Source organism: Motacilla alba, chromosome 2, assembly GCF_015832195.1.
Source record: "Motacilla alba alba isolate MOTALB_02 chromosome 2, Motacilla_alba_V1.0_pri, whole genome shotgun sequence".
NCBI classification, from domain to species: domain Eukaryota; kingdom Metazoa; phylum Chordata; class Aves; order Passeriformes; family Motacillidae; genus Motacilla; species Motacilla alba.
The window spans coordinates 48,740,583-48,767,437 of NC_052017.1; the positions used below are offsets into that span (position 1 = coordinate 48,740,583).

Consider the following 26,855-nt stretch of genomic DNA (forward strand, 5'->3'; position numbering starts at 1 on the left):
GATTCAAGATTAAAGCCATAACTTGAGATTAGCAGTAACTCTATGCTTGCCAGTTAGTTACCAGAGTTCCAAATTAAGGTCCAAATCAGAAAAATCTCAACTAGAGTATAAAGTTTTTGACTGTCAGAACACAAAAGCGTAAGGGAAAGTACTTAGAGCAGTGCAATTAAAAGAACTAATTCTTTTTTTTTTTTTAATCTAGCAGTACTTAGCTATCATGATGAAAAAAAAGTCATTTTTTTAAAAAAAAAAGGAAACTCTGACCATTTCAAATATACCTTTCAAAAGTCATGGTAAACCTAAAAAGTCAGCACATTGGGTAATGTTAGTCAAAAGCAACAAGAACCTCAAATCTTTCCCCATAAACAATACAAAAAGCAATTTTGAGTTTTTGCTCTGCTGTAATAGCTTATCTTTTCAGGCACTGAAACTTTCCAAATAGTTTCTTTTAAACTATACACAGTGAACTCTTGAAAATTCACATAGTTTCACTCAATAGTATACAACCAAAATTCAACCCACAATTGCTCAACTTAGTCTATTTTAATAGTCTTAGTCTTTTTTAACAGCTTCTGAGATGCAAGTCATTTCAGAACTGAACGCATTTTAGCAACAAGCAAGCACATCTCTCAGGTAATGCAGAGGGAAGAAAAAAAGTGTTTTCCAAAGGATTTTCTTGTGATTTTCAGCTACCTGACAATGGGTGAGGTTGTTACAATATGTCAAAGTTCAAATATTGCCTCAAGGTACTTGGAAATAGCAAAGGACTTCATTCAGTCTAATTCAAAATAAATCTCATAAATCAGCTCTAAAAGCACTCAAAACAATGGGACAATAGTAAAAGAACCATTAGCAGGCAGTGACCCATTAGCGGTCAGGAAAGAAGACACTTTTTCCATATGGGCTCAAACCATGTTAATAAAGATTGTGGAAAGACCTGCTAACCTTGCAACAGTTTGTTATTTCACTGATGATCTGCTATTAGCTTGCTTCCTAAAACTTGCTTTTCTTACTAATTGCATTGAAAGCTTTTATGCAAGATGAAATAAATGCTTGACTTCAAAGTCTCTGAAAGCACATGGTTGTAAACCTTTCCTTCCACACAGCAATTGAAACAAGCATGGCATTATAAAGCTTTAAAAACAAAACAAAAAAAAATTTTTAAAAATTGACTTCTTGGAGTGCCCATGGGGACTCTTTATTTGCTGTTATTTGCTGCCCTTACATCTCCTTTTCTTGCAACTCATGCTTTAATGCCCATGATGCTGGAGGCCTCGTGTAACCCAACCTGAACACAAGTTCACAAAAACAAACTTGGAATACAAGTTTCTGAAGGCACAGAACCATTAAATCAATCTTAATCATTTCCTCCTCATATAAACAGAAGGAAATACACTCCATCAGCTTTGGAAATAAACACAACTACCAGGAAAGGATCTGTACACGGCTGTTATTACCAGGCAGCTGTAGCTGATACACCTTCACCACAGCACAAACATTCTTGAGAGCCCATAACCTGTTTCCATCCTTTCCAAAATAACACTTGTCTGAATCAAAAGGAGTTGAGAGAAACACCATGAAATCAGATTTTCTAACTGATTTTTTTTAATAAACTATAGAAGAACAAGGTAACATTTCAACCAAAGTCATGACAACTGCATGCTTAAAAGCAGATACATAACATGTCTGGATTTTTCTGTTCTCTTCAGAAAAAAAAAAAAGAGAGAAAAATGAACATAATGCATAGATTTCTACACATATTCAAATAATAGACTAAAGCAAGCAGAAACACAACTGGAAAAAATGTTTTGACAGCAATTCCAGATCTATGAAATTTTAAAAAGGAAATTTCAGTTCTAAGAATCTTTATGCTGGAACAAATGACTTTTTTTATACAGCATGAAAATAAGTTTTATCAATTGAGGCACTAGAAACAAACTTACACAATAGCTCAAATGCATGTAATTTGTGAACTGAAAAACCTACAGCCCGTGGCATACTAAAAATTAAGAATTTAAAAGGTTGCATTAGACTTGCACTTGCACATTGACACAGTGAAATTAGTGGAAAACTACTGTTTTTCCTGTTAGAATAAAATCAGATTCTGATTGCTGTTTCCAAACAGTTATCTTCCTAGCTTTTTCTCATTGTCCTCGCTTGCCTCATGTCTTATCAGGGGGAAAAAAAAAAACAAAACAGAGAGGTTTCTGTGCCACCCCATTCAGCAATGTTTCTGAAAAAATGCAAAGCACCTGTCTTTGTGCAGCAGTTTCATCTACGGTGCTGGATTCCCTTACTCCATCATGTTCCCCACATCACTGAGCTTCTACAGATTAACAAATTTGTTTAGAATTAGGTACTCAATAAGTTCTATAAGGGGTGCTCATTTCTACCATTTGATCCACATTTTCTACAGGGGTTAGCAAGTATTAAAGACAAGGAGTCTTCACAGAGTAATCGGGATGATCACACAGCAAGAGGAACTTGAGACAGAAAGAAAGGAGCTCATATGAATACAAATGCTGCTTTCTTTATGAGGAAGAGTATTCATGATCCAGTGAGGTTTCCACCCAGATGCTACAATAACTGGCACCTCTAAACACCCTACACTAAAATATCCCTCCATATCTTTATCAGGCACTTTAATAGAAAAACAAACTAGTAACTTTTTGTAACACAGGTACTGTTATAGTTATTCTGTAAGGCCAGAACATCTTCTATGAAGCATTCAGAAAATGAACTGTCCCACAGAACCAACTCTTATCAAGGGCTAAATGAAAGCAGAGTCCCTCATTAGACAAGCCTGTTAGAAAAAGAAAAGGCTGAAAAATGGTTAGCAAATATTTGGTAGAAGCCATTAACCCCAAACTTAGATTCTTCACTATCTTATGTAAAATGTAGTGCAAGGTTACTTATCCCTTGAGATGATGGATGCAAAAGTAAACATTCAATGCGCTTCAGTTCACAAGATTTTCTTCCCCCCCCACCCCAAAAAAAAAAGTCTTCCACTGATAACAAGCTCCCTGAGGGAATACATCTATTTTTTCAAGGGAAAAAAGCAATCATTTAAAAAGTAAATTGCAAAACTCCAGCAATCAATAGTTGCCCTATTTTGAGCCATAACACATTTTCCACCACCATTTCTTTGGAAAACGTAAGTTAGAACTACTCACTGGTCCTGGAAGAGGACCCTGACCCCCATTCTTTTATATAGTATCCTTCAGATGACAGTAACCATTCTTAAAAAATGGTAATAAATGTATTTCAGTCCAGTACACTTCAAAGTTATAGGAAAACTCTAGCTGTAAGACTTCATCTACCAACACTTAAAGGGCTAATTATAGATTCTGTCACAAAAATACAGAATCACGGAAAAGAGGTGGAAATTCACTTATAAGGCTAAACCCTTGAGAACTACTTTGTTATGAAAGTCAAGGAACAAATGAAACAATCTACAGACACACAAAACACATTTTTATGGTAATGAGAATGCCAAGTGTTTAAACCGTTCTTAAGTAATTTATTTCTTTTTACTGATGATTTACAAGGCCTTGATTATTAGACAAAATAGCATATTTTAACTAAACTAAAAAAAATACAAACCAATAGAGTATAGAAGGAAATGCCATATGGTTCTGTAGACTATATCACACCCAGTGCACACACTGCTTTGTTTTTCTGATCTGAACCTATTTGTTACTTAGAGGATTTTTGCAAACAAATATTTTGGTCTAACCAAAATGTACTGTACTGCTTTAGACCACTGAATTAGGCTCGAATTCTGGCATTAGTCTATGGTCTAAACCACTGCAGCAGATCTTTCAAAGAGTTTAGTGTCATAAAAACCAATCTAGACATTTTGGAGCAGTTAACAAGAGACAGGATTTATAGCTGCATACAGTTCAGTATGGTACACTAACGGAAGCTAGAAGTTTTAGTACACTTATTGCCAATTTCTCCCGAATTTTAACAAGCAGAGCTTCTTTGCAGAGACATTATTGCTGATAATAAGGCTGTTGAGGAAAAGGGTATCCAGGTTGTTGAGGTGGCGGATATGGTGGCTGTCCGGGAGTTTGGTACACAGGTGAGGGTGCATATGGCAGATTATACTGACCATACATGTATGGATTATAGCCCATTGGCATTGGCATCTGGCAATACCTGTGGGGGGGAAAAAACAGCATATGTGAGTTGAGAAACACTGATGATGGTAATTTGCAAATAACAGATATTTGTGTGATAGATACAAATACACATGCAGTCTCCACAAATGCTTTTCCTTTCATTTTGCTTTGAGTGCAGCAGGGAATGTGGTAACTTTCAAGGAGCAAACATGAAAACTATTACAGTGTGTGGAACAGAAATGCAGACAGAAGGTGGAGTAAATGCAACTTGCTGGAACTAGAACTAATCTAAATTAATTCTCAAATGTTTAATAACATTGTGCATATTTCAACATTTGCTGAGCCTGCTACCAAAGGAGAGCACAGCTGCCTTCAATTCCTTGTGATGACACCAGGAAGATGGAAAAAAGCATCAGAAGAAAGCACACTACTCAACTGGAATTTTCTCTGTATTTTTCAGTATCTTAGTACCATACTAAAGACTTGAAAAATGAGATATGCCAACAGTTTTGAGATATCCACCACCAAATGATTATGCAAGTGTTGGCAATAATCAACAAACCACAGTTAAGGAAATGCAGCCCTATTTTCCTTCTCCTTCAAAGAAGATCAACTGTAAACACTCAAAATGTACCTTCCGCAAAAGGTACAAGCAAATGATTCCTACAAGAGTTACATGTTTAAAACTAATAAAAAACCAAACAAACCCAACCCAAACAAAAAAACCCCAACCAACCAAAAAACAGACCAACAAATAAAACTAACAAACAAAATAACCCCTTCCCCCAAACAGCAAACAAACCTTCAACTTTAACAATAACTAACATTAAAATGTTACACACAAGAAAAAGTGCTTTTAAGTAACAGGATAACAAAAAAATCAGCTTAAGTGTTCCTGTAACTTACCCTGGGTAACCGGGATAAGTTGGGTAAGGTGGTCCCTGTGCCTGTGTAGGTGCAGTGCTTGCTGCAGGTGCACTGGCTCCTGGAGTAGGAGCTGGAGCAGCAGCAGGAGCTGCAGCTGCTCCAGAGGGTGCTAATGCAGAAGGGGAACTGCTTGCTGCAGAAATCACTGGTGGTGGTGGCCGTGCTGGTGGCTGTGGTTTAGTCCCCTAACAAGAGAAAGTGAATTAAGCTGGAGCTTATTTATCAAAGTCTTGTAATCAAAAGCTGTGGTTATATGATTAATTCATTTTTATTTTCATTTTAAACAGACATTCTATATTTCAGATAATGCAAAGCACCTAAAAGTCAGTAAGCTTTTAATTTCAAATCTAGAAATGATGACAATGAATACTACATTAAACACCTCTCTGCAAAGCCTCTATCTCACTTCAACACATTTCCAACCACACCATTATACTAAGGAGTGACACACATGAATTACAGATCAGTTTAGAGTACTCAAGTACAGACCCAGTATTTTCAACCCACTAATTCTGCAGCATGTATTTACCACCATGGTTCTTGGGGCTGGAGTGGGAGCGGGCGATGCTGCTGGCTTACTTCCTGCTGCTGGCGTGGTCTGATACGTAGGCAGCGGAATGGAGGGAGCGCTGGGCTCCCTAGCAATGCTTTGCTGCAAATCTCTATTAAAAACAAAAGAGCAAACATGCAGCTTAGTTTAAGAATGGTTCATTATACACGGCAGCCAGTTAAGACAAAAAGATGCAGTAGAGTAAGTCTAATATTTAAAGCATGATCACTGAGCTAGCTCAAACTAAATCTCGAGTCCAAATCACTTCCACAGAAACCATCCTCTAGCCAACTCTCTGATTAACTGTTACATTTATTTTCTAATAATGTCTTCATGTTCTAACTCAGTACTGGGTATAGATCACAGCATTAGCCGAAACAGTAAAAGAGCACAGCAAGACTCAGCAGAATGTTCTATCAACACTAACCCTACAGCCTTAACACTGAACATAAACATAGCAGAGGTGTGAGATATTCAGGCCTCTGCCTTAGTTAGGCAGCCTAACAGCTTCCAAACTACATGAATGTAGGAAGCCAAATAAAGGCAGAAGGGGTTGTAACTCAGACTTTGTTTACAAGCACAGAGTCCAAATAAAAATAACAACTCTACAAAGGATCAGGTTTGGAAAGGTAAAAATTGAGGGTTGAAAAACCCATTTTTAAGATGGCAAATACACAGAACAACTGCATTTTCACCAGCCAAAATTTTAGTAACAAGTCCTCTTATAAAAGGCTACACGCTTTGCTAAAGAACCCTAATTAAAAGGCAAGCCTTTTCAATTATGCTTTCCTCTTAAGAGAAGAGCCTAAAAATTACATCTGAAACATACTATACTAGGTCTGATCTCATATACAGGACAATGACATCAAACACTCTTCCTCACAAGAAGAACAAAAGGTGCTTCTCTACCCAGCATTGTAAGCAATCCACATATCTAAGTGACGATAAACTATGAGACTAGAGCAGACTGCAAAGTAGAATACTGATGCTTTTCCCCCATCACACTGAAGACAGGAAAGCAAATCTTATGATGAAGCATCTAATTTCTCAAACTAAACTGACAGCAGAGTGTGGAAATCAGAAGTTTCTCAAAGGAAAGAATAAAATAAAATAACTAACAAATGCATGCCAAAAAGAATAGAGTGAAATCATAACATGAAACAGATTTGTGTTGAACTGCACATAGGAACAATAGAGCAGACTTCAAAGTAGATTTTTCCATTTATTTCGCCTATCACTTTCCTAGGAGAGATGAGAGTAGGACTAGGATTAAAGTAAAGAAGTGATAGGAAGAATAGGTGTGCTTAGCCTTTCTCATTTCATCATAATAAAACATGTCCCCAAAGATAAATTTCTGATAAATACTTTAACATTGCTACGACGCTTAAACAAAACATTGCAATCTTACTTGAGCAGTTCATCTCTTTCAGTCTTGCGAGCAAAGATAATGTCACTGCACTTGTTCTGGAATTTCAGCAGTATTTCTGTCAGCTCATTGTAAAACTAGTGAAGAAAAATAAAACCACAATATGCTCAATCAATACTTTCAAACTCCATGCTGGCATACTTCTACATACTGATCCGGCTATTAGTGGTGTACTATTACAGTGCCCAGAACCCCAGAACCTGTCATTCCACTAAGGTTTGCTATTACATTCTATTTTATTTTTCAAAACCAGAATTTCTCAGCTGCTGTTGCCCACCACTGTAATAACATAGAATTTTGTGGGGGTTTGTGTTTGTGTGTGCATGTGTTGGTGTGTGTAAATATAAAAATAGTTTGGGATAACGAAAAAAAACATACTAAAACGAGAGCAAAACTAGATCACTTCTGGTGATGAACTATTTCTTTTTGTAAAAGATAATTGTTTATTTTAATTTTATTGATCTAGTTCCATGCATTTCATTTGTATAGATATCTCAGAGGTTGGGCTTTTTCTGTCTAATGAGGTATCAATAAACCAGCAAAAAATACTTCATACACTAGCCTTAAGACACACGCCCAGATCAAAAAAAGCAAGCTAAATACAGCTCTTGTTATTTCTCATGTATGCAGTAACAACATTTAAAATACCAATTTTATAAGGTGATTAAATACCATGGGAGAACAGATGAAAGAATTTCTCAGATAAAATGGCTCATCTGGGTGCTTCAGCATCATTTACTCAGCCGTAATTAACAACTTAGCCTATTGCTCAGAAAAGCTTACTTTTCAGATAGGAATAAAGAAGCATTTCACAGCTCTTGAAACAATCAAAATTCAAGCGACTCACTGTCCTCGCTTCAGTAGTAAAATCCTCAAAAATGTGCACTTGTCAGCTACCATGTCTCAAAAGTTTATTACGATTTTTGATTCACATCTCATTGTATACATAAAAAAGTCCTTTCAATCCCTTAAGCATTACCATACCTTTGTGCCTTCTTTTAAATTGGCTACAAGTTCCACAAAATTGTCATTTGCTACAGCTAAGTTCTTCAAGACTTCTTCTCTTAAATTAGATTCGTTGTTTGATTGTTTCATCTTTGAAAAATCCTGATGCGCATTCTTAAAAGAAGAGAATAAACACTGTAAATAATGCAAGCTAGTTCCATGTAAGATTCCGTATGTTTTGTTTTCTTTGTCCTCTTAGTCATTGCTTCTGTTTTCCCCAATACCTGCTTTTCCTCATCTCCCATCCACACTGGACTTCCATACTTGCTACCTGCCAAGCGCAGTGACTATTATGATGTATATTTCAGAACTGCATATATGTTAACTCACTGGCAGTAGGTATCACCACTTAATTACCTGTTCTGTTGTGGGCTGCCTTTAATAATTCTCAAGCTCATCCTGCAGACTGTCTTTCCAAGGCCACACTAATTAGGCTCTCTCCTGTACTAACTTCCATTGATATTCATAAAATCATACTGAAAGTCAGTATTTTTAAGCAGCATTACTTCAAATTTGGTTGACATTGGCAAACTATTAAAAGGACAGGGAAGAGGAAAACTTACAGAAGGATCACCTATTTACATCTCATTTCTTTCAGGAAAATAAACAAGCCAACTTAAAAAGACTGTTTCAACTGCCAGAAACAAACTTGACAAACTTGAACTCCAGGACATTCAAACATTAAAGTAATACCCATCAAGATTTTTTAACTATGTTGTGCTAAAAAATATCCAAATATAAACTCCTTGCTAAACATGGTGTACACGGTCATTTAAGAAATTTTTTTCCCCTATTGGAAAAAGTGTTCATCACTACTCAAGCTGCCATTATCTTTTCTCCAAGCACTAGGATCTCCTCTTTTGCCAGATGTTTCAGGTACCCATCTCTGATAAATTAAGACTGAATTTATAAACAAACTTTGAGAAATACTATTAAGTTTTACTTCAAAGAGCTCTGCACATACCGGAAGTCAAGTATATATTGTAAAGAGCAATTAAGAATAAACCAAGCTGTACTTCAGAGACCCAAAATGTCTTCTAGTAGACATTGAGGACACATCTCCTATTATCCCAGGAAGAATTAAAATGGAGTGAGGGCAAAAAACAAAATCCCAAAAACTTTTTAACACACCACTTAAGCCTCTTTTAAGAGCAAAGACATCTGCACTGTGCCAAGAAAAGGTCCAAGAAAATTTACACTGGAGCTGTAGGGAGAGCCTGCTAAACATTCCTATTTCTTTCTAGTGAACACAAAGACATCTCTGTATTTTTCAGTGATCAAGGCATAAAGGAGTATCAACTGACATGCGACTGAACAAAAAGCAAAACAGACTAGAAAGCAAAGTGAGACTAGACAGGTAGAAGTATCATTGCTCTTAGTTTCGGAGAAAGGAAAACACGCAAAATGTTGTACCTGAATGTTTTTGAGAAGTTCTTCCTGCTTTTTTAGGGACTCCTGCACTTTCTGTGTGTAACTTCCATAAATTCTGTCCAACTCAGTCACAGAGATAGCCTCCTCATTTATAGCACCATCTTGCGCAAGTGCAGTCAGGAACTTGCTTGTCATGTCAAAATTTACAGATTTCAGGTCATTTTCCAGTTGTTCTCTCTCCTTCTTAACTTCATCCAGACTGGCCAGCAAAGTTCTTAAGACATTAACAACCTAGACAATATAAATGTCCTAAGTTAGCAGGTTTAGAGGAACTATTGGGGAAGTTTAACCTATTAATAACTTGTTTCCATCTTGCATTCCTCACTGATGCTGGCAATATTTCTGCATGAATATTTGTTTAGGAATGTGTTTAAGGTGAGAAACCAGGACAAAATATGACCAAATAAAAGATCTTCAAGCATTTCTCAATCTACATTCTTCTTCTACAGGTTTGCTTTTGCTGCATTACTGCAAAATGTTTGGGTTTTTTTAAGTTGATCAGATACCTTCCAATAGGATATTCTAAGATGGCAGCAAAAACCACTGACTTCAAATCATTACTATGAGAAAAAAACAGTAATATTGCTGTAGATAAGCCATTAACTCCTTGGAAAGCAAATTGGTGTAATTGCCTAATACTGTAAAATACTGAGCAATGTCTTATATTGTCCCAAGATCCCAAGCACTACATCCCCCTCCCCTACATAACAAAAATATTCATTGCTCCTTTTGTAATAGTCAACCAGTCTTGCTGCCCATAGTGATTGACTTTGCTCATATTAAAGATGCCAAACTATGCTCAAGAATATTTTAAACATCAAGACAACTTCTTTTCCAAATGTTAGTTACCTCATGTATCAACTGAGACAGAAACAAATTAAATTACCAATTCAAGCAAGTTTGCTTTGTTAGACAAATAGCACTTCTATTCAAAATAGAGACAAATTTCACTGCTTTACCTCATTTCCCTGTAGTGTTTTTGCTGGGTTGGCAGAAGGTATGGCTGCGTTGAGCTCTGCCTCTGGCTTACACAGAAGTGCAATTGTATCCCTGTGAGTCTGATAGCGCTCCTTCACCTGCCCATCTGCTTGCATTGCTTTATTCAAAATATTATGGTAATTGGCTCCCTCTGGGGGCAGGAGGAAAAAATGAGTTTATATCATTTCAAAATTTGTTCCATCCAATCTTGCACCTGAGCAGTTTTTATGCTTTTCAGCAAGCCATCACACATTTTCATAAGCCTGCACAGTATGTAAGACTTTATATAAACTTAAGCTTCGAAATTATGTTTTAAAAAGTGCATAAACTAGGCACCTATATTAATTCTCCCATGAAGCATACAAAGGTATATGAATGAACTGGCTTTGAGCTACTCTGCAGATTTAAACCTCTGTAACTTTGCAAGACCAAGTCAGTGGTATCAGTCCCTTATTAACTTTAAAAGACAACACATATTAGGCACACAGAAAGCATGATATCGTGGTGGTTTGAAGTAGTTTGACCTAACTGCTGGGGAAAAAAACCCCACCAAATTAAAGAGACAACACACTGATGGAAAAAAAATATGTTGATAAAGAAAAATACACAGAAGTATTTAAGAGGCAATTGAAACTAGATCCCTAGGAGGGCAGGCATTTTTCACTTAATTTGCTTTCTGAAACTTTAGCGTGCACATGTACGAAGCAAAGTGACTCAGAGTGCCCAGGCAGTGCAAAGGAGAGCTGCTTTATTGCAAAAACCAGACTTTTTTAAGCAGTTAGCCAGTTTCAGTTTATATACTTTTAAGGCACAACAAGCCCAAGTCCATCAACCCCCATACACCACGATGTGGTCATGTGGCAGTCATGCAGCACGTCTCTCATGTCTCTACCCCTATTCCAGATGAGTCACTCTCCCATAGTTGCCTTCTACTTAACCTAAGTAGCCTGAGCCATGATTTTACAAGGGCACCAAGGCCCTTATTTCATGAGGCTTTACCCATATGCAACATGCATGTACACACCAAAAGTGCAAAAGCAGCAGCAAATTCCCTGCTGTCACATCCTCTTTCAGCTCCAAGTAACAGTGCAGACTGCAATCAGGATATTTTGGCATAACCATCTTCAAGCTGATGTTTGTGTATTTATAGATAATATCAGAGCACTGAAAACTACTTTAATTTACACTATGGACATCTTTAGAACCCAAAGCATGAAACATGGACTTTACCTGCCCTCAGAGGCTTATAGAGTTCATTGGATGGTGTTCTCTGCCAGCGTTCTTTGAATTTTGTTCGCAGGTCATTGTCTGTAGCTTCTTCTTCATCTAATAATCTCAGAGACTGCAAGAGTAAAATGGTACACACATTATGAGCTGTTTTAAACATAAAATAGCTTCAAAATATGTAGCTAGTGCAGAGAACAAAAACTGCCTATACATTCTTTTAAAATATAATTTGACAAATAAAAAACAGGCATGAAAGGGACAAACCACTCAAATCTCTTCAGAATGTTCTTTAGAACTCCACCAACTTTTTTACAAAGAAAATATTTCTAAGGAAACATCCACATGTGACAGAACAGTTTTTGTATGGGCTGAACACTTAAATAGCATACTTTGAAAGTGTCATTAAAGTTACAAGCATTTGAATAATTATGCACTTTTTCTACTGTCATTTAAAGCAAAGATTCAGTGGAGATGTATTTAAGAATGTTTTAGTGTAGCAGATTTTGGGCTTACTTCATCTAGAATTTCTTTGTTCCTTTGCAGCAGTTCAGGCAGATCTTTGATCAGCTGATCAACAGTCTGAATTCCCCCCTGCTCAATCACAGACTTAGATTTGTTCAAAATAGACTGAGGAACAGTATCACCAGACACGTCTTCAATAGCAGCAGGAAGATTGAGGGAAGCCAAAACACTGAAAAAGTCAACGTGTTAAATAAACAACTTTTATCCTGAAAATAACACTGCTATCTAAACAAACAAACAATCACACAGTCAATTATAATGGAAATGAATTGTAAAGTACGCCTAGGCTGAAATTTCAAACATACACCTCACTAAAAATACATTTCAAAGCTCTTAAAAAGCTACAGAAATCCTAGTCTTTTAGCACTTACAAAACATGGCAAACATTTTAAGTAGTGACTGGTAGACAAAAGAGACAACTGCTTTAAGTTACATTGCTATCTCTCAGCTTGGTATAACTTCTTTATAATTATTTATTTTAAAGAACTTTTTTTAATGACCATTGGAATATGAAATCCTTCTAGATTAATGTTACTAGTTCTGAGCAAGTGTTGGACTCCTAAAAATTAAGGAAAAACTGCAGAAAAATAAATACTAATTGTTTTTAATAAGCTTTCAGATTTAACACCTACAGAAAAGTAATTCTAAATGCCCCTGTTATGGTTTAAATTTGCCAGCCTACTATACAGTAATGAAAAAACGCTGCTATAATCTGGATATCCGCAGGCTGCAAGGCACCCAGGGCTTACAAGCCATGTACAACCTCACCTGAGAAACTTAACAAGAAGCCATATTTACCCATTTGCCAGATTTGTGGCTTCTCTCATCTGGGCTATTGACCTGTTTACCAGATCTGCCTTCCTCTGGTTATAAACACTCACAGACTGTTGCACTTGCAATGGAACCATCTTCTCAAACAGGTCTGCAATTAGAGTAGTATAAATTACACAAGCGGTATTATGAAATTAAAAGCAAAAACATCTTCACAGCTTTTTTGTACATATTGCACTACAGAGACTGACCTAAACAGTTCAAGGTACTTTCCTCCTACTCCCCAAAATGTCTTAAAAAAAAAAATCTATTTTCAAAGGCCTTTAGATTTCAGTTTTTAAGGCTGAATTGAGTTTGAAATAATTTAAAGAAATTATATTTACACCAATTGTAAGGTTACAAATTAGATTTGCCTTAAGACTTCATTTCTAATTTTGTTTCATTAAAGGAAAAATATGAGAAAGTTAAGAGATTTTTTTTACAACTCATCTGTAGAGCCAACAAACTGAAATTTTTCAACTCTATAGGAGATCAGCAACAAGGTTAGTTAATATCACGTAACTTGGTACTGTCCCCTACAGAACTTTTCCTTCTGAAATTAAAAAGATTGGTTAAATATAGAAAATATAATTGCTGAGAAAAATCTTAGAAAGATCTTTAAGAGAATTGTACATTTCAGGTAAGAATTTTCAACCTGTGATTTATTACACTTATCATCAAGAACAACAACAACAAACTGGAGAAGAAAAGCAGCAGTTTCAAAAACACAGCTGTACCCTTAACAAATTGCAAACGGTAAATGAACTTAGTTGACCACATGTTTCACAAGGTAACAATGACCCTGTGCACTCCACACACTGGTTGCTTACCAGTGAATTTCTGACTGAGTGGAACAACAACTGGAGTGGACTTCACAAGACTGGCTTTTCCAATGGACTCCAAATCTTTCAGGTCAGGAACTCGGTCATGGTAAATGAAGTCGTTGTCTTTTTTGGCAGCTGCAAGTGCACGGTTGATCTTGTCAACCAGATCTTTAACATTTATATATTCATCATAGCGAGATGCCACTGTTTTCACCAAATCTGCTGCATGCTAAAAAAAAAATTAAATACAGTTAAAATAATAAATTTTCTTTCTCCCTTTCATATATTCTTAAGAAAACAGATGAGCATACAAAACAAAAGTTTCAAGCTCCATCCTGCACAAAGTTGATAAATCCATAACAGTAACTTTCAAGATGTCAACACGATCATCTCATGTGAGTCTGTCAAATTTCCTGCATATCAGAAGATACACAGTGCACATGGATCTTCACTATCAGCTGAAGCAGCATTTCACGTATTTATTTTCCAAAAATAAATTTCTGGGGACTTGAAGGAAGAAGTGCATTTTAGCAATTTTTTTTCTCTGCTGTATTTAAAATATGAGGCAACTTTATTCATTGCAACATCTGAGTCCCTCTAGAAACCAGACATATGGAGAAAAAGCTATAAAGACTAAAAAGAGAACTGTTTGTACAATTTTTTAAAATTAGTTAGATTTAAAGCAGGATATCAGCAAAAGAACTAGGTATAGATCAGGTAGAATTTTAACCTCTGGGGGATTTTTAATAACATTACATAGGAAAATTTATCAACAAATCTGTCATATTAGCTGTACTTAGATATGAAGCTTATGCAAACACAAAGATAAAAATTTAACATGTCAAGCAGTATCAAATTGCCCATAAATCACTAAAACATATCTTTACAAAAGTTACAGAGGTGCCTTTCATCTTTGCAGCTGATAATATTGAATTCATGTGATAAGCATGCTCAACAATTTCTGAATACATTTCATACTTAGTTATTTGGATTTCAGAACTCCAACCCAACTTTCCAGGATTAAAAGTTTTTCCATATTTTTCAGAGAAGAAAGTTACTCACCTGTAACCTCCCAATTTCTTCACCAAATTTCTTCTGTTGTTTTGCCAGGATAGATTGATGATATTCTGCATTGGCCTGCATAATGCAGTGCTTTGCAGCCAGAACAGGAAACACCTCCTGGAAATAAAAATACTGACCAGGGGAAAGTCCAACCACAATAACCACCACAGACAACATGGGATGCAGGAAGAAAAAGGAAGAAGAAAAGGAAATTAGATTCACCCAATTAATGGTTTAGATAGGTTAAAACATTAGAGGTAAATGTCAGAGATCATGTGGCTTTGCATGGATTGAATATTTTTTTTGATCTGCTGTTGCAAAACCCTTGGTGTTCATTATTTTAAATGAGCTATGATTTAAATCCAAGCCATGAAGTCACAACATTTACTTCAAAGATAAGAAATGCATGCATGTAGTAGAAAGGACAGTTGCAAGAACACACCCAAATACCCTCAGACAAAGTCAAGACAGTGCTCTTAAGAAATGGAGGTGGGTGGAAAGATAGGTCTTCTAGGGCTTTTTTTGGTTTGATTGGTTTTTAATTAAAGAAAGTAATTACACTTAAAACAGCAGCAGGCCTATCAAGAAAGCAACTACAATTATGAAAGAACAAATAAAGAAGACCAGTGACTACCGACATGGAAAGCAACTTAAAAGTCATTTTTAGACTTTATATAGTGCACTTATCTTTGCGGGAGTACCAACCAAGACATGAAGAAAACATTATGCTGCAGCGCACAGTACAAACACGGTCTTAGATCAAGGATTTAGCCTTACTGTTTTATTTCTTAAATCAAGGAGCACTGGAAAACCAGAGTGATGTTTTAAAGACCTCAGTATACAAAGACCTGCTTCTTCACATTTCTGCAAATTTGCTGCTCCCCCAGAGATGAAAAAATAACATTAAAAAAAAGGGTAAATTTGGAAGACAAAGCTGTCTGCAAGGCCTTGCAACTGAAGCTCGACACATTCAATCAACTTTCAGGGCACACTCCTAAACATGTAACTGTTCTCAGAGCAGGTGTTAACCAGCAAACCTTATGTTCTTGCAAATAATCTCACTTGACAGATTACTTTGCAACTGGAACAAGGAGCAGATCTACAGCTTAGAAAGGTACACAACAACAAATGATAAAACAATGGCTTTATTATATCTCGCTGCCTGTCAAAAATCATTAACATAACACCTATGTGAGAAACAGTCAAGGAACACGAGAAAGATCTACCTCTTCCAAAACCAACAGCATTCAAATCACCAGTCAAGAATTAACTGGGATATTTTACAAGTGTCAAGATTGCTTTGGGGTAGTGCAAGAGAAGGCAAGCAGAAGACACACACTGACTTCCAGTCATGTTTTTCACTAACCGGTCAGTGAACAGTACCTCTGTGTTCATGTTGTACTCAACATGACTGCAAATTTCACATGGAAAAACTGAGACTAAGAAGCCAATTAAGCCCAAATAGAAAGTGTTAGTTTGAAAACAGATTTAGTAAGGCATTAAGTTCTAAGAATGCATCCCTAAATAAAACCATAATCATTTCAAGTTTACTTTATTGAAATGCATTACAAATAAATGCACTTCATGTAATAAGATCTTACTTATTAAAAAAATCCCACACTCTTTTGCCCCCTCAATTCTTCACTGTTTTTCAAATTACAGGTTCATTTTCCTTGAAAGCAGCTTGAAAAATACATTTTAAGTGTCTTTCTTTAAGTACATTGTAAACAATATCAGTTACTCACAACAACAAAATATCGCACATTATTTCCATGAGTTACTAACCTTGGGCAAAGTATCTTTATATTGACACTGTTTGTAAGCATCACCATAGTAATCAGCAGCTTGATTTGCTAGTTTAGCTATGATACCGTCTTTCATTTTATCTGTGGGGAGGAGAAAAAACAAAGAACAATTCAGATAATCATCTATTTTTACATCTGAACAGGTGATTATTTCATCTTCAAACAGCAATAACTGCATTTTAAGTGTACAGCTTTACATTACATCTCAAGGTGGGATCCCATTCTTCCCTCTTGACATCCAGCAGCAGTTTGCAGAATTTTTACTTTAATTATGACACCCAAGGTTCAGTCAGTTGTACAAGAAATCTTTTGGCAGCTGCAAGCATTTATGCAGGATTAAGAGTGATGCTTTACCTCAAACCAAAGGCAAGCTGCCAATAAAAGCCACAACAGTCCCACTCATAACTCTGACAGCCTGCTCCCAACCCTTCCTTGTGCCAGCACAAGCACTTGTGCACCAATAGTCAAAGAATTTACTGAAATCTAGTTAACAAAATAGGTTTTATTTTCAGCAAGATCTGTCCCTAACCCAGCTGCATGTCAGGACTCTGAAAAACTGCAGTAGAGAAGGGACTGGTCATGTCCATTGCAGTCCACACCACTGTTAGCTTACAGCAAATATAGAAACACCACTCCTAGACATAAATAACCACAGCTCCTCAAAGTCATATCTACTACTTCCTATTAGTGCATGTGCCTATCTGCTGTGGCATCCTCTGCCTCACATCCTCATCCTGCTCCTGAAGCCAAAGCTGCTAGAACAGGATCATTCTGCAACTCTCTATCTCCTTTTATAAAGGAGATAGGCACTATTGGTAGTGCAGGCTGGAGATTATCTCCTTTTATAAAAGACATGAAGATAACCTCTGGCCTGCACTAGCAATTCAGCTTCCAAGACAAGGCAGGCAGTCAATGCAAACTCTGGCTGCCCACTCTGAATAGCCACCCTTAGAAATAAGCACCCAGTGACCCTTAGGTACTGACATACTGATAAGCATGACTGTGGACTATGGGGAGATTAAGAATTCTGCAGAGTATGTTTATCTGCCAAAATTCAACCACAAGAATTCCCAAGTGGTCTGCTCATACCAGCATATTCACACATCTATGTGTGAGCACACATTTCAGACATGAGCTGTGATATACTATATTCAGCTTCTATGAAGTAAACATGCTTAAGGTATGCCAGGAAGATCTTTTCACTGCTGAACAAGATTTAGAGGCCAGCCTGGGAGAAATATATATGAGATATATCACCTTTCTTCTTTGCTAGAATGTTCCTGTCTGGTGCAGTACAAACCACACAAAAAACCTAAATGACTTTCCTTTCTAGCCTCACCAAATGTGCAGTAGTTGCATCTTCCTTCTTATAGTTGGACCATTAAGAAAGGCAAAAAATACTGGCATATTAACTACATTTCCATTGACAAAGAAAATGTTAGAGGAGACTCATTTGCCCATGCAGACAACTTAGAATATATCTGTCACTATCAGAAGCTGTAGTTTTTACTCAGGGATCTTTAAAATATTGCAGCTACAACATAAGACTTGATTCAGAAAAGCAAATATGTTCAGACTTAAAGACAATTAAAGAAAATATTAGGAAAGGCTCAGAAATTAAAATAACTGGTCTGTAGTTATGCAATGAAGTTAGATATGACTGATCAATTTGGCTTTTGCCAAACACTTATACTTTCTTTTAACTTCTAAATAAACTCAGTTGTATCAGAAATATCATTGTAGCTGGTAAGCTGATAAATGGACTATCTCACATGAGAGAAAGCCCAGAAAACTCTAAATAAGGTAAATGGTAATGCAGCAAGAAGCCTAATTTCTGTTTTGAGATCTAACTTTGAAGAATTTGCGCTTGAAAAACAGGTTTTTGAAGGTAATAGTCAAACATGATTCTTCACAAAATGTCTTTCCTCCCAGAGAAAAGAACCTAAATCCAGCAAAATCTATAGCCTTCATAATCAGATGATTATTACACTGTCAGACTTGTGGTCTTAGGAGTAATCACAAAAATCTTCAGGTCACTGTGCACACCTGGGGTTTGGATTACCCTTGTTTTGTCTTTTTCATGTTTTGGAAAAGAAGAAATGAGAGGACGACAATCTATTCGTCACACAAAATGAGGGAAGCACCTGCCCCGTTCCTGAAGGAAATACTTCAAGCATTTGTTGTACTAATTTATTTCAAAGTAATGTCCAAACAGCCAGAGACTAAAATACTACCACCAGCATGCTAAAGAATAAACATAATTTATCAGCTGGCTGAAGGACAACAGTTTCTTGTTGAGCTTCTCCTAAAAGCAGAAAGGCTGCAAGAGTTTCCAGATATCTTCCCTGTGAAGACAAGAAACATTGCAGCTCAGATAACCCACGTCTTCCTCCAAAGTATTCCAAACTATGTCAGGAGAGAGAGCCATCTGTGGGCAATCACATTTGACCTCTATGCCCTTAGTTCTACCTTTAACTATCTGTAACTTCTAGGTGAACATTTTTTTCTGAACAAAGAAAGAAGAGCAGAGGAGTAAGAAATTTTGTATCAAAGATAGGCTTCAAAGACATTTTCTGCGGAATCGTACTAAGTTTCCTAATAGTTCTATTAAGATAGCTAGATTTTGAATGTGTATTTCACAATCAATCCTTAACATCCAGGGAAACGATTTTTTGTTCTACCTGCAGAATTTCCCTTTCTGAGATCAGCTGGGCATTCTAGAAGAATTGGTCAAAGAGTTTCTCTGTTAAAAGCAGGAGCAACCAAACAGAATTTGTTTCCCTTCAATTCTTAGAAAATCTCATTGGTTTCTAGTACAGTCACTTCTTTCTAAATTCTCATGAAATCACTCGCTAGACAGAGGAGTAGGGGAGTACTTGCAAAACCCCTTATGCATCATTTTTAGTACTCTCAGTTATTTCAGAGAGTCTTTTGTCTTCAAGGGGGAAAGGGAAAAAAAATTCAGTAATATCATTTGTAAAGAAGAACATAAAAAAGCAGATAGGAGAACTGCACTGCCAGTGCCAGGTGAACCTTAGACAAATTCTTAAGGGGCATCTGTATTTTGTGTTTAATGACCTGCAAGGAGCATGTGGAGGATCAGAAAAGGCAAACATAAAAGCTTCTGAAACACCCTTGACAGGCTCTTAGCAACTTAAAACACTTCTAAGTTTTTGGGGACAAGTTGTAACGTGCCCTTAAATATACAAGCCAAAAACTAAAATATACCTCTTGTTGCTTTCAAAAAAAAGACTTCTTGGGCTTGAGCCAGCATAATAAGACTGAGAGTCCCAACTGTGTCTGGAGAGATGTCCACTGTAGGTTCTCGATTCAAGGCTGACAAAACTGTGTCTTTAATGTGTTGAAATGCACCACTAGCAAACTAAGTAAAACAAAATAATATATTATCACCCATTCTTTTCATATACATTTTCCCATTTTATACTAACAAATATAATACATATATTTTTTTAAAAAGTTTCTTTGGTGTATGGCCTCCCATTTATTGTTTAGCCACTAAAAAAAAAACCCTTGTGACCTCTTGTTCTTGTAGCCACTTACAATGAGACCATTACCGTGACAGACTATAAATAATGGTATATTGGTTACATCTGATAAACAAATATGACACAAGACCAGGTCCAATCCATCTTTGCAATAAGGAACAGGAGAATATGTACATATATATTTTTATAAATGTGTATATAGATTTAAAATGGAGAGATACTTGTTCTATGTTTTAACAATACAAATTCTGAATTCATAAGAAGAAGCAGGGAGCCTCTATACCTGATAGTGCTTAGCTGCAGCTTTTAGTCCTTCATCGTTATCCAGATTCTGTTCTGCTGCAATCTGGCTTGCCAGTGCTCCACAGTTGAACAAAACACAGGTCTTCTCATATCCCAAACTTGCCAGAGCTGCAGGCAAGACAAACAATTAGCCAGACTGTTAAGAAAATAAACTTCAGTTCTGTAGCATCCTACACATGAGGCCAACACTACTCTTATCAGTCAAGGTATCAATAGTTTCAAGTAAAAACAAACAAATCCCAATCTTACTGAACTTTTCAAGTTGAAGTCATCTTCAATCTGAAGACTTTACAAAGTCTAATTTAGTACAACCACAACATGTTTCCATGTGAGCAACTACAGAAAGCAAAAATAAATTCTAAGTCTTTCTAACTAGAGTGTTGCTTTTTGGCTCTTGAAGCATTACCAAGTGGTCATCTGAAATATGAACTTCCACTCATTAATCACTTTGCAATAACTGACCAATTACAAAGACATGTTCTGTTTTCCATCTACTTAAATGTAGGGAAATTTTCACTTTTAAAGCTATTGTTTCAGGCTGAAAATGCTGAAAAATATCTTCTTTATACATGTACTGAAACAGTTAAGGATTTACTTAATTAAAACTTGATCTCACTAGACAGCAGTGTAGAGTGCCCAGAAACGATTCCTGCAGTACTCCATAGGTCCAGAGGATGGAGCCCACACTTCTGAAACTAGAAATACCTGAACAAGAACCATTTTGAATATCAATTGCTTTCAAAAGATTAGCTGCCCTACGCAAGTGCTTGAAAAAAACAAATACTGCAGATATTAGCTCCTACAGTGTCAAAAAGTATCTAGACAGTCCTCCTGGAAAATACAGGAGTGACAATATCACAAACCCAGGTACAGTTATCATTAAAGCATGAAGGTACTCAAGATGTACATTTGTTTCATTTGACATCCAGCCTTCTTAAACAGCTACATATTTACTAACACCTCTTTGAAGCTTCTATGTTAGTGCTCACTAACCTGCACCAACTTTGCAGCAAGCAAGCCTAAATCTGACATGCCATTTTCCCCACTTGTTTCCAAGCAAGTTACACTGTCACAGTCACTATTTTACCTAGATCATCTCCCTTCTCTAACTTTATTTTCCAGAATTTTTCCAAGAATAAGGTCTTGAACTCAGACAAAAGTTGTTTTGACTTGGAAAAGACTAAAACTCAGGACAGAAAATATGGCTTGAAAGTTTCTGAAGTGCAGAATTACTTTATACTCTGGACCACACTGCAAGCGTGATTTACTACAGCAATACAGCTTTTCCACAGACTCATCTGTTTACAGCACTACCTATTAACTTAGTCAATATATTTCAGATTACGTGTCATGCTGTGAACTCAGTCACTTTTCAAACAGTCACAGTATCTGTCAGCTACCACTGCGATACAGACTTGGGATCCAGGGGAAGGTGGAAAGCAAACAGTTCGGCACCACAGCAGGAGCCAGAATCCTCAAGTTGCATCCCTGCATCTTGTTGCCACAGAAGTCTCGGGAGTTTTACACTGAATTTCTAGCTGGAAACTCCTCTTAGAAGTCAAGAGAAATTTTGCTTCCTTGATTACTGCTAGCTTTGCTTTACACTGAAAAACCTCACCACCAATTCTCATCTCCTGTTGTTAATTTCTTTCCACTAAGATCTGCTTCAAAGTTCCAAAATTACCCTTATCCCATTGCTTGTTAGCTGAGCATTACTCACATCTCAGTCAAAAACTTCTTTGATATTTGACACAGACTGCTGCATAAATCTCTGGCAATTTACCTCACAGATTATTTAGACTAGTATATAATTAACTTGTAGACAGGCAAGCTTCCTCAAGCTGCAGTAACATCACATTTATTCAAATTGTTATGGTAATCATCATTGTTACGGTTCCTGATTTTTTTACTCACAATTATTACAGATCTCTAGTGATTTACAGACTATGTTTACATCATAACTAAACATTCTGAACTTTACAAAGAAACTGATTCAATCCTCATTAAATATTAGGCCCAAAGAAGAAAGAACAAGTCAAGATCTGAGAAAAAAAAACCAAAAAAAACAAAGCATCTTCAGGAAGGTTTCCAATTATCCAGGACTTCTTAGAACAGTTGGAACAGAAAGCAAGGCTCACCAGAGTATGCACAGGTATGCATAGGTGTATTGTTACAGATATAGTTCACGCGAGCACAGCTGTTAGCATGTGTATTCAGAACATAGAAAACTGCAAAGACTTCCAGTAGTTGCTAACAGAGCTGTATAAAGCAGGCAAAAACTTTAATAAAAATAAAACCAGAGTAAAGTTCAAACATCTTTTTCAAGCTTTGTCTGGAACTTTAAAATTGCAATGGTCATCTCGCAATGCTGATCATGATAAACACTTAGGTATAAATAGAAATACTAAAGAATGATGACACACAACTGAACCGCTCCTCACTTACTCAAAGGATTTAGTCTTACTTTTGTATTGGCAAGTGTCCCAAATCCATTTCATGACCCTGAATTTGTGTGCAGGATTGTCCCTCTATGACTAAACAAATCAGACTCAAACTCATTAGGTTCATGGGAAAAAAACCCAATATTTTTCTTCCCAAGTATTTAAATCCGTATGAAAATATTTCAAAAAGAAATGATAGAAGAGTAATTTTGGCGCCAGGCAAATGATTCTATTCTGCTAAAAATGTGGTATCAAGACTAGGTTAGTGAAGCCAGCTACCATCACTTCCCTTCTGGAGCAGACACACTCACTCCTAAGCACTCTTCATCTTACTCATTTAGAACAGGAAGAGCTGCATTACCCAAAATCTACTGGATCTTAATGTTAACAGGAACAATTTTGATTAGTATAAACTGGAGTTGATCCCAGAAAACATCTGAGAAGCACACAGTACAACTACTATCAGACTGCACATCTATTTGTGCCTCTGGAAATCTAATATAAAAATCTCAATTTGTAAAAATTATTTGCATGGTGCTTACTTTTTGATTATCAATGTTGAAGTGATTAATCTGTTACCAATACAGTTGAATTCATTTGAAAGCTATATAGAGAATGCCAGAAAGACATTAATTCGACTACATAAAAATATTCTCAAAGTTTAGTATCAGTAATACTTGTTTTTTTGGTATATTCACATACCCAATTTGGCAGATCCTCCAAAAAGTGATCCTTTATCAAAAGCATCTTTCCATGTAAATGTTACGCAGACCTGGAAGTCGTGAAAAACAAAGATCTTTACCTCTAAAATCAAATATAATCTTAACTTACCCCAAATCTATATATTTAGCCCTTATATTCTAATTTCATAAAACCTTTCATTTACTTCTTGGAACATTACAAACATTCTGGAAGTTTAAGGAAATCATCAAGAAGTATTCAAAACAAAATTATGCTACATTTTTTCTTTTCTGTTAGTTTGCTCAAAACATTTCAAGTAGACAAGACAGAAATTGTCAGAATGATTTTCCAGCTCTGTTCATATTCTGAGCAACAGATAAATTTATTTCTGAACAAGATACTCCTCTCCCAGTAAGGCTGATGGGTTGGTATAATCACAGGTTAAGGAAACCACCCAACCAGGCTGTTTCCAGTGTGCCAAATTACCCATGTATTTGGATCTATTGTGCAATACCAAAATTCACTCATCATTATGAGTGAATTCAATAGCAGCATTATCAGGAAATGACCTAAGGAAAGAGAATGGAGGTAGAAACAGTGTGTTTTATTTATACTTCCAGCATATACTTCAGAGGCAATGCAAATACTTCATTGAATCTGCTTTCAAGTTCCACAATTCAATTCCTTTTTCACCTCATCAAGTAATTGTAGGCAACTGGTATCAAACCTGAAAAGATGGCAAACTACCTCAGTTTAAAGTGCTTAGGGAGAATCACTTCAAAAAGAGCAACAGTACTGCTTGATAGTATATTTTCCTCTACCAGCAACACTACTGCAGGATGTTCTGGTCCCCAGCTGCATTGCTGCTTCCACAGACTACTTCTCCCTTTAGGTGGAACAGTTTACAGACATGCAGATCTTGCTGTCTAAGTTTTCCAGTTTTCCTTGTCTCGGGGTTTGCAGATCACCATAGCAAAGGATTTGCTCACTGAAAACCAATGTGCAGCTCTTGGCTGCAAGCAAATGCAGCTCATGCAAAACTCAAGTAGAAGTTAGAAACAAATTAACATTACTCAGAACCTGTAAGACTTAAATAAATTTCTCCTTTTAATCATAATATTACCATTTAAGTATGATTTGTTGATAAAGAAATATAAATTCTGACATATTTGTAAACATATTGAAAGAAAACCCACACCTTTCTCCAACAAAATACAGGAGCCTACAGATCTATTCCAGTCTCCACCTGAAGAAGCCTTCAATAGGGAGTAGTTCAGCTGAATTTCTCTCTAGAGACACAATTCTAAAGAAATATGTCAAGAAAAATATCCCAAACCCTAATGAACACCATACCTATATAAAAACTATGTCATGCAGAGGCAGGAATAAAGTGATAAGCTCTTAAATGGATTATTCTGTTGTAAAGCAAACATCTCTACTGCTTCAGAAAACAAAGATCATATTCCATCCACTTCTATAGGTTTTCCCACAGAAATTATGAATTTAAAATCCTTTAGAGCATAGCTAGCATGAAATCGACTTCTTGGAAAGCGGAGAGTTGAAGAGCAATCAGCACAACCCAACCCTTTCTGCCCTAGACCACAGTGACCACTTAGCCAAGGCCAAAATGTTTCTCAATCTGTAAAACAAAGGCAATTATGTCCACTAGAGGTGAAGTTTCAGCATAGACTGTATGTGAGCACCAACTAGAAAACAAACAGAGATTAGGAAAATAAGGCTCAGAGAGATTAGCTGTCTTGTTCAATAAAAGTACTCATTAGAGGATTAGGTACAGGCTGGGAAGTCACACATCATAGGTGCCATGATTCAGTAACTGGTTTGGCACTCTTCTTACCTGATTTTCAGAGAATGGAAACTTTGGTTCAATTGCACACAGCTGATCATAGTATCTACAAAAAAAAAAGACAGAGCTATTAGATAAATGAAATCAATAGTTTTGGTTTATTAAACTGGCATACAAAGTAGGGAGAAGGGCACAAAAATCCTACACACAAGTAAGTTAAGTTTATTTGTAGAAATGGAGAATTTGCAGGATGGATAATTTCTGTCTACAGGGACTCTTTCAGTACAGGAACAAGTTCAACAGGAGGTTCTCACAGACAACACGGGAACCCTGTCTCAGTCAGAAGTAAAACAGTATCACAGACAAAGCTGATCTAGATATCACTACCTGATGGATGGTGGATTAGAAAAGAGCACCATGCAAAGGAGTCCCTGTATACATACAGGCGGACAATGACTACTTTAAGTCATGCTGCAAATGTAAATTAAGTACAGCATTTAATATAATATTAACATTGTACATGTTACATGCTACACTGTACTCTCCTGATCTTACTATTATAACCCAATTTCAATGTATGTGAAATATATGCCATTTGCCTTGTACAGTATTTAGTTGCAAACTCAATTTTCACTGGAATATATTCTAGTAGTCACAGTGAATTAAACCCACAATTTCTACATGCCAGTATTTTGTCTAGTCACAGTGGAAGATGTTTAGGAAAGGATGTCAGAAAGATAATATACTGAGTAAAGCACAGTCCCTCCCACGATATATCCAGACAACAGTAAGGAATTCCTAGTTTTCCTGAGTGGTAACCTACACCTGCACCATGTGTTAAACATGACAGGCTAGATGCAGAACATGAAACCCTTAAACTGCTAAGAACACATAACATGTGAAGCCTGCATCCTATACTCTTCCTGTAGCACTGGTCATACAGCTATGTGCTTAACATTATATTGGTCAAATAGTTTTATAATGAACTTATATTCCCAATATACAAAACACCTTGCAGTAATGGTTTTCACAATCTATGAAACAGGACTAGCCTCGCTCCTGGTTCCTTTCACTATCAAATAATGATACAGGATACAGATACAGGAATGAGATGCATGTACAAGACATGTGCTGTACAGACAAAAAACATTTGTTTAAAAATTCAAGAAAAATTTTCAAAACTCATATACAATAAAAACAGTATTAGTGTATTCTTCAGTTAATTGTATCTGCCAACATACATCAGACTACACGTTTCTGACTTCAAATGAGCCACTGCAATTTAAGACACAATACCAAGCCATGTAAAAAACTAAAATAATCTGCAACAGCAACAGGACTTCCACCAATAAATGAATTGAAAGAAATTACTTGTAAGGGTAAAAAAAGTCTGCAAATATTTACTGTGATGGCAATTTTATCAAGATTC

At 36.4% G+C, this 26,855-nt stretch overlaps 1 protein-coding gene across 2 annotated transcripts in view; it reads right to left on the bottom strand.

Annotated features, from left to right (window-relative positions):
- Positions 1-1,587: 1,587 nt before the first annotated feature.
- LOC119697418 (programmed cell death 6 interacting protein) overlaps positions 1,588-26,855 on the bottom strand; it is a 30,248-nt gene continuing 4,980 nt past the window's right edge. Inside the window, exons 2-18 of one of the 2 annotated variants that reach the window (XM_038128185.1) lie at positions 25,478-25,532; positions 23,644-23,713; positions 20,481-20,608; positions 19,920-20,073; positions 16,672-16,772; positions 14,887-15,003; positions 13,831-14,053; positions 12,989-13,112; positions 12,182-12,359; positions 11,672-11,783; positions 10,423-10,592; positions 9,446-9,694; positions 8,012-8,146; positions 7,010-7,104; positions 5,581-5,713; positions 5,031-5,236; positions 1,588-4,161 (exon numbers count right to left, since the gene is read on the bottom strand). In XM_038128185.1, coding sequence (XP_037984113.1) covers positions 3,996-4,161; positions 5,031-5,236; positions 5,581-5,713; positions 7,010-7,104; positions 8,012-8,146; positions 9,446-9,694; positions 10,423-10,592; positions 11,672-11,783; positions 12,182-12,359; positions 12,989-13,112; positions 13,831-14,053; positions 14,887-15,003; positions 16,672-16,772; positions 19,920-20,073; positions 20,481-20,608; positions 23,644-23,713; positions 25,478-25,532 — 2,416 coding nt within the window. In that variant the 3' untranslated portion in view covers positions 1,588-3,995. Of the gene's footprint in view, positions 4,162-5,030; positions 5,237-5,580; positions 5,714-7,009; positions 7,105-8,011; positions 8,147-9,445; positions 9,695-10,422; positions 10,593-11,671; positions 11,784-12,181; positions 12,360-12,988; positions 13,113-13,830; positions 14,054-14,886; positions 15,019-16,671; positions 16,773-19,919; positions 20,074-20,480; positions 20,609-23,643; positions 23,714-25,477; positions 25,533-26,855 lie in introns of both variants that reach the window. The other variant, XM_038128184.1, reaches the window with a different exon arrangement.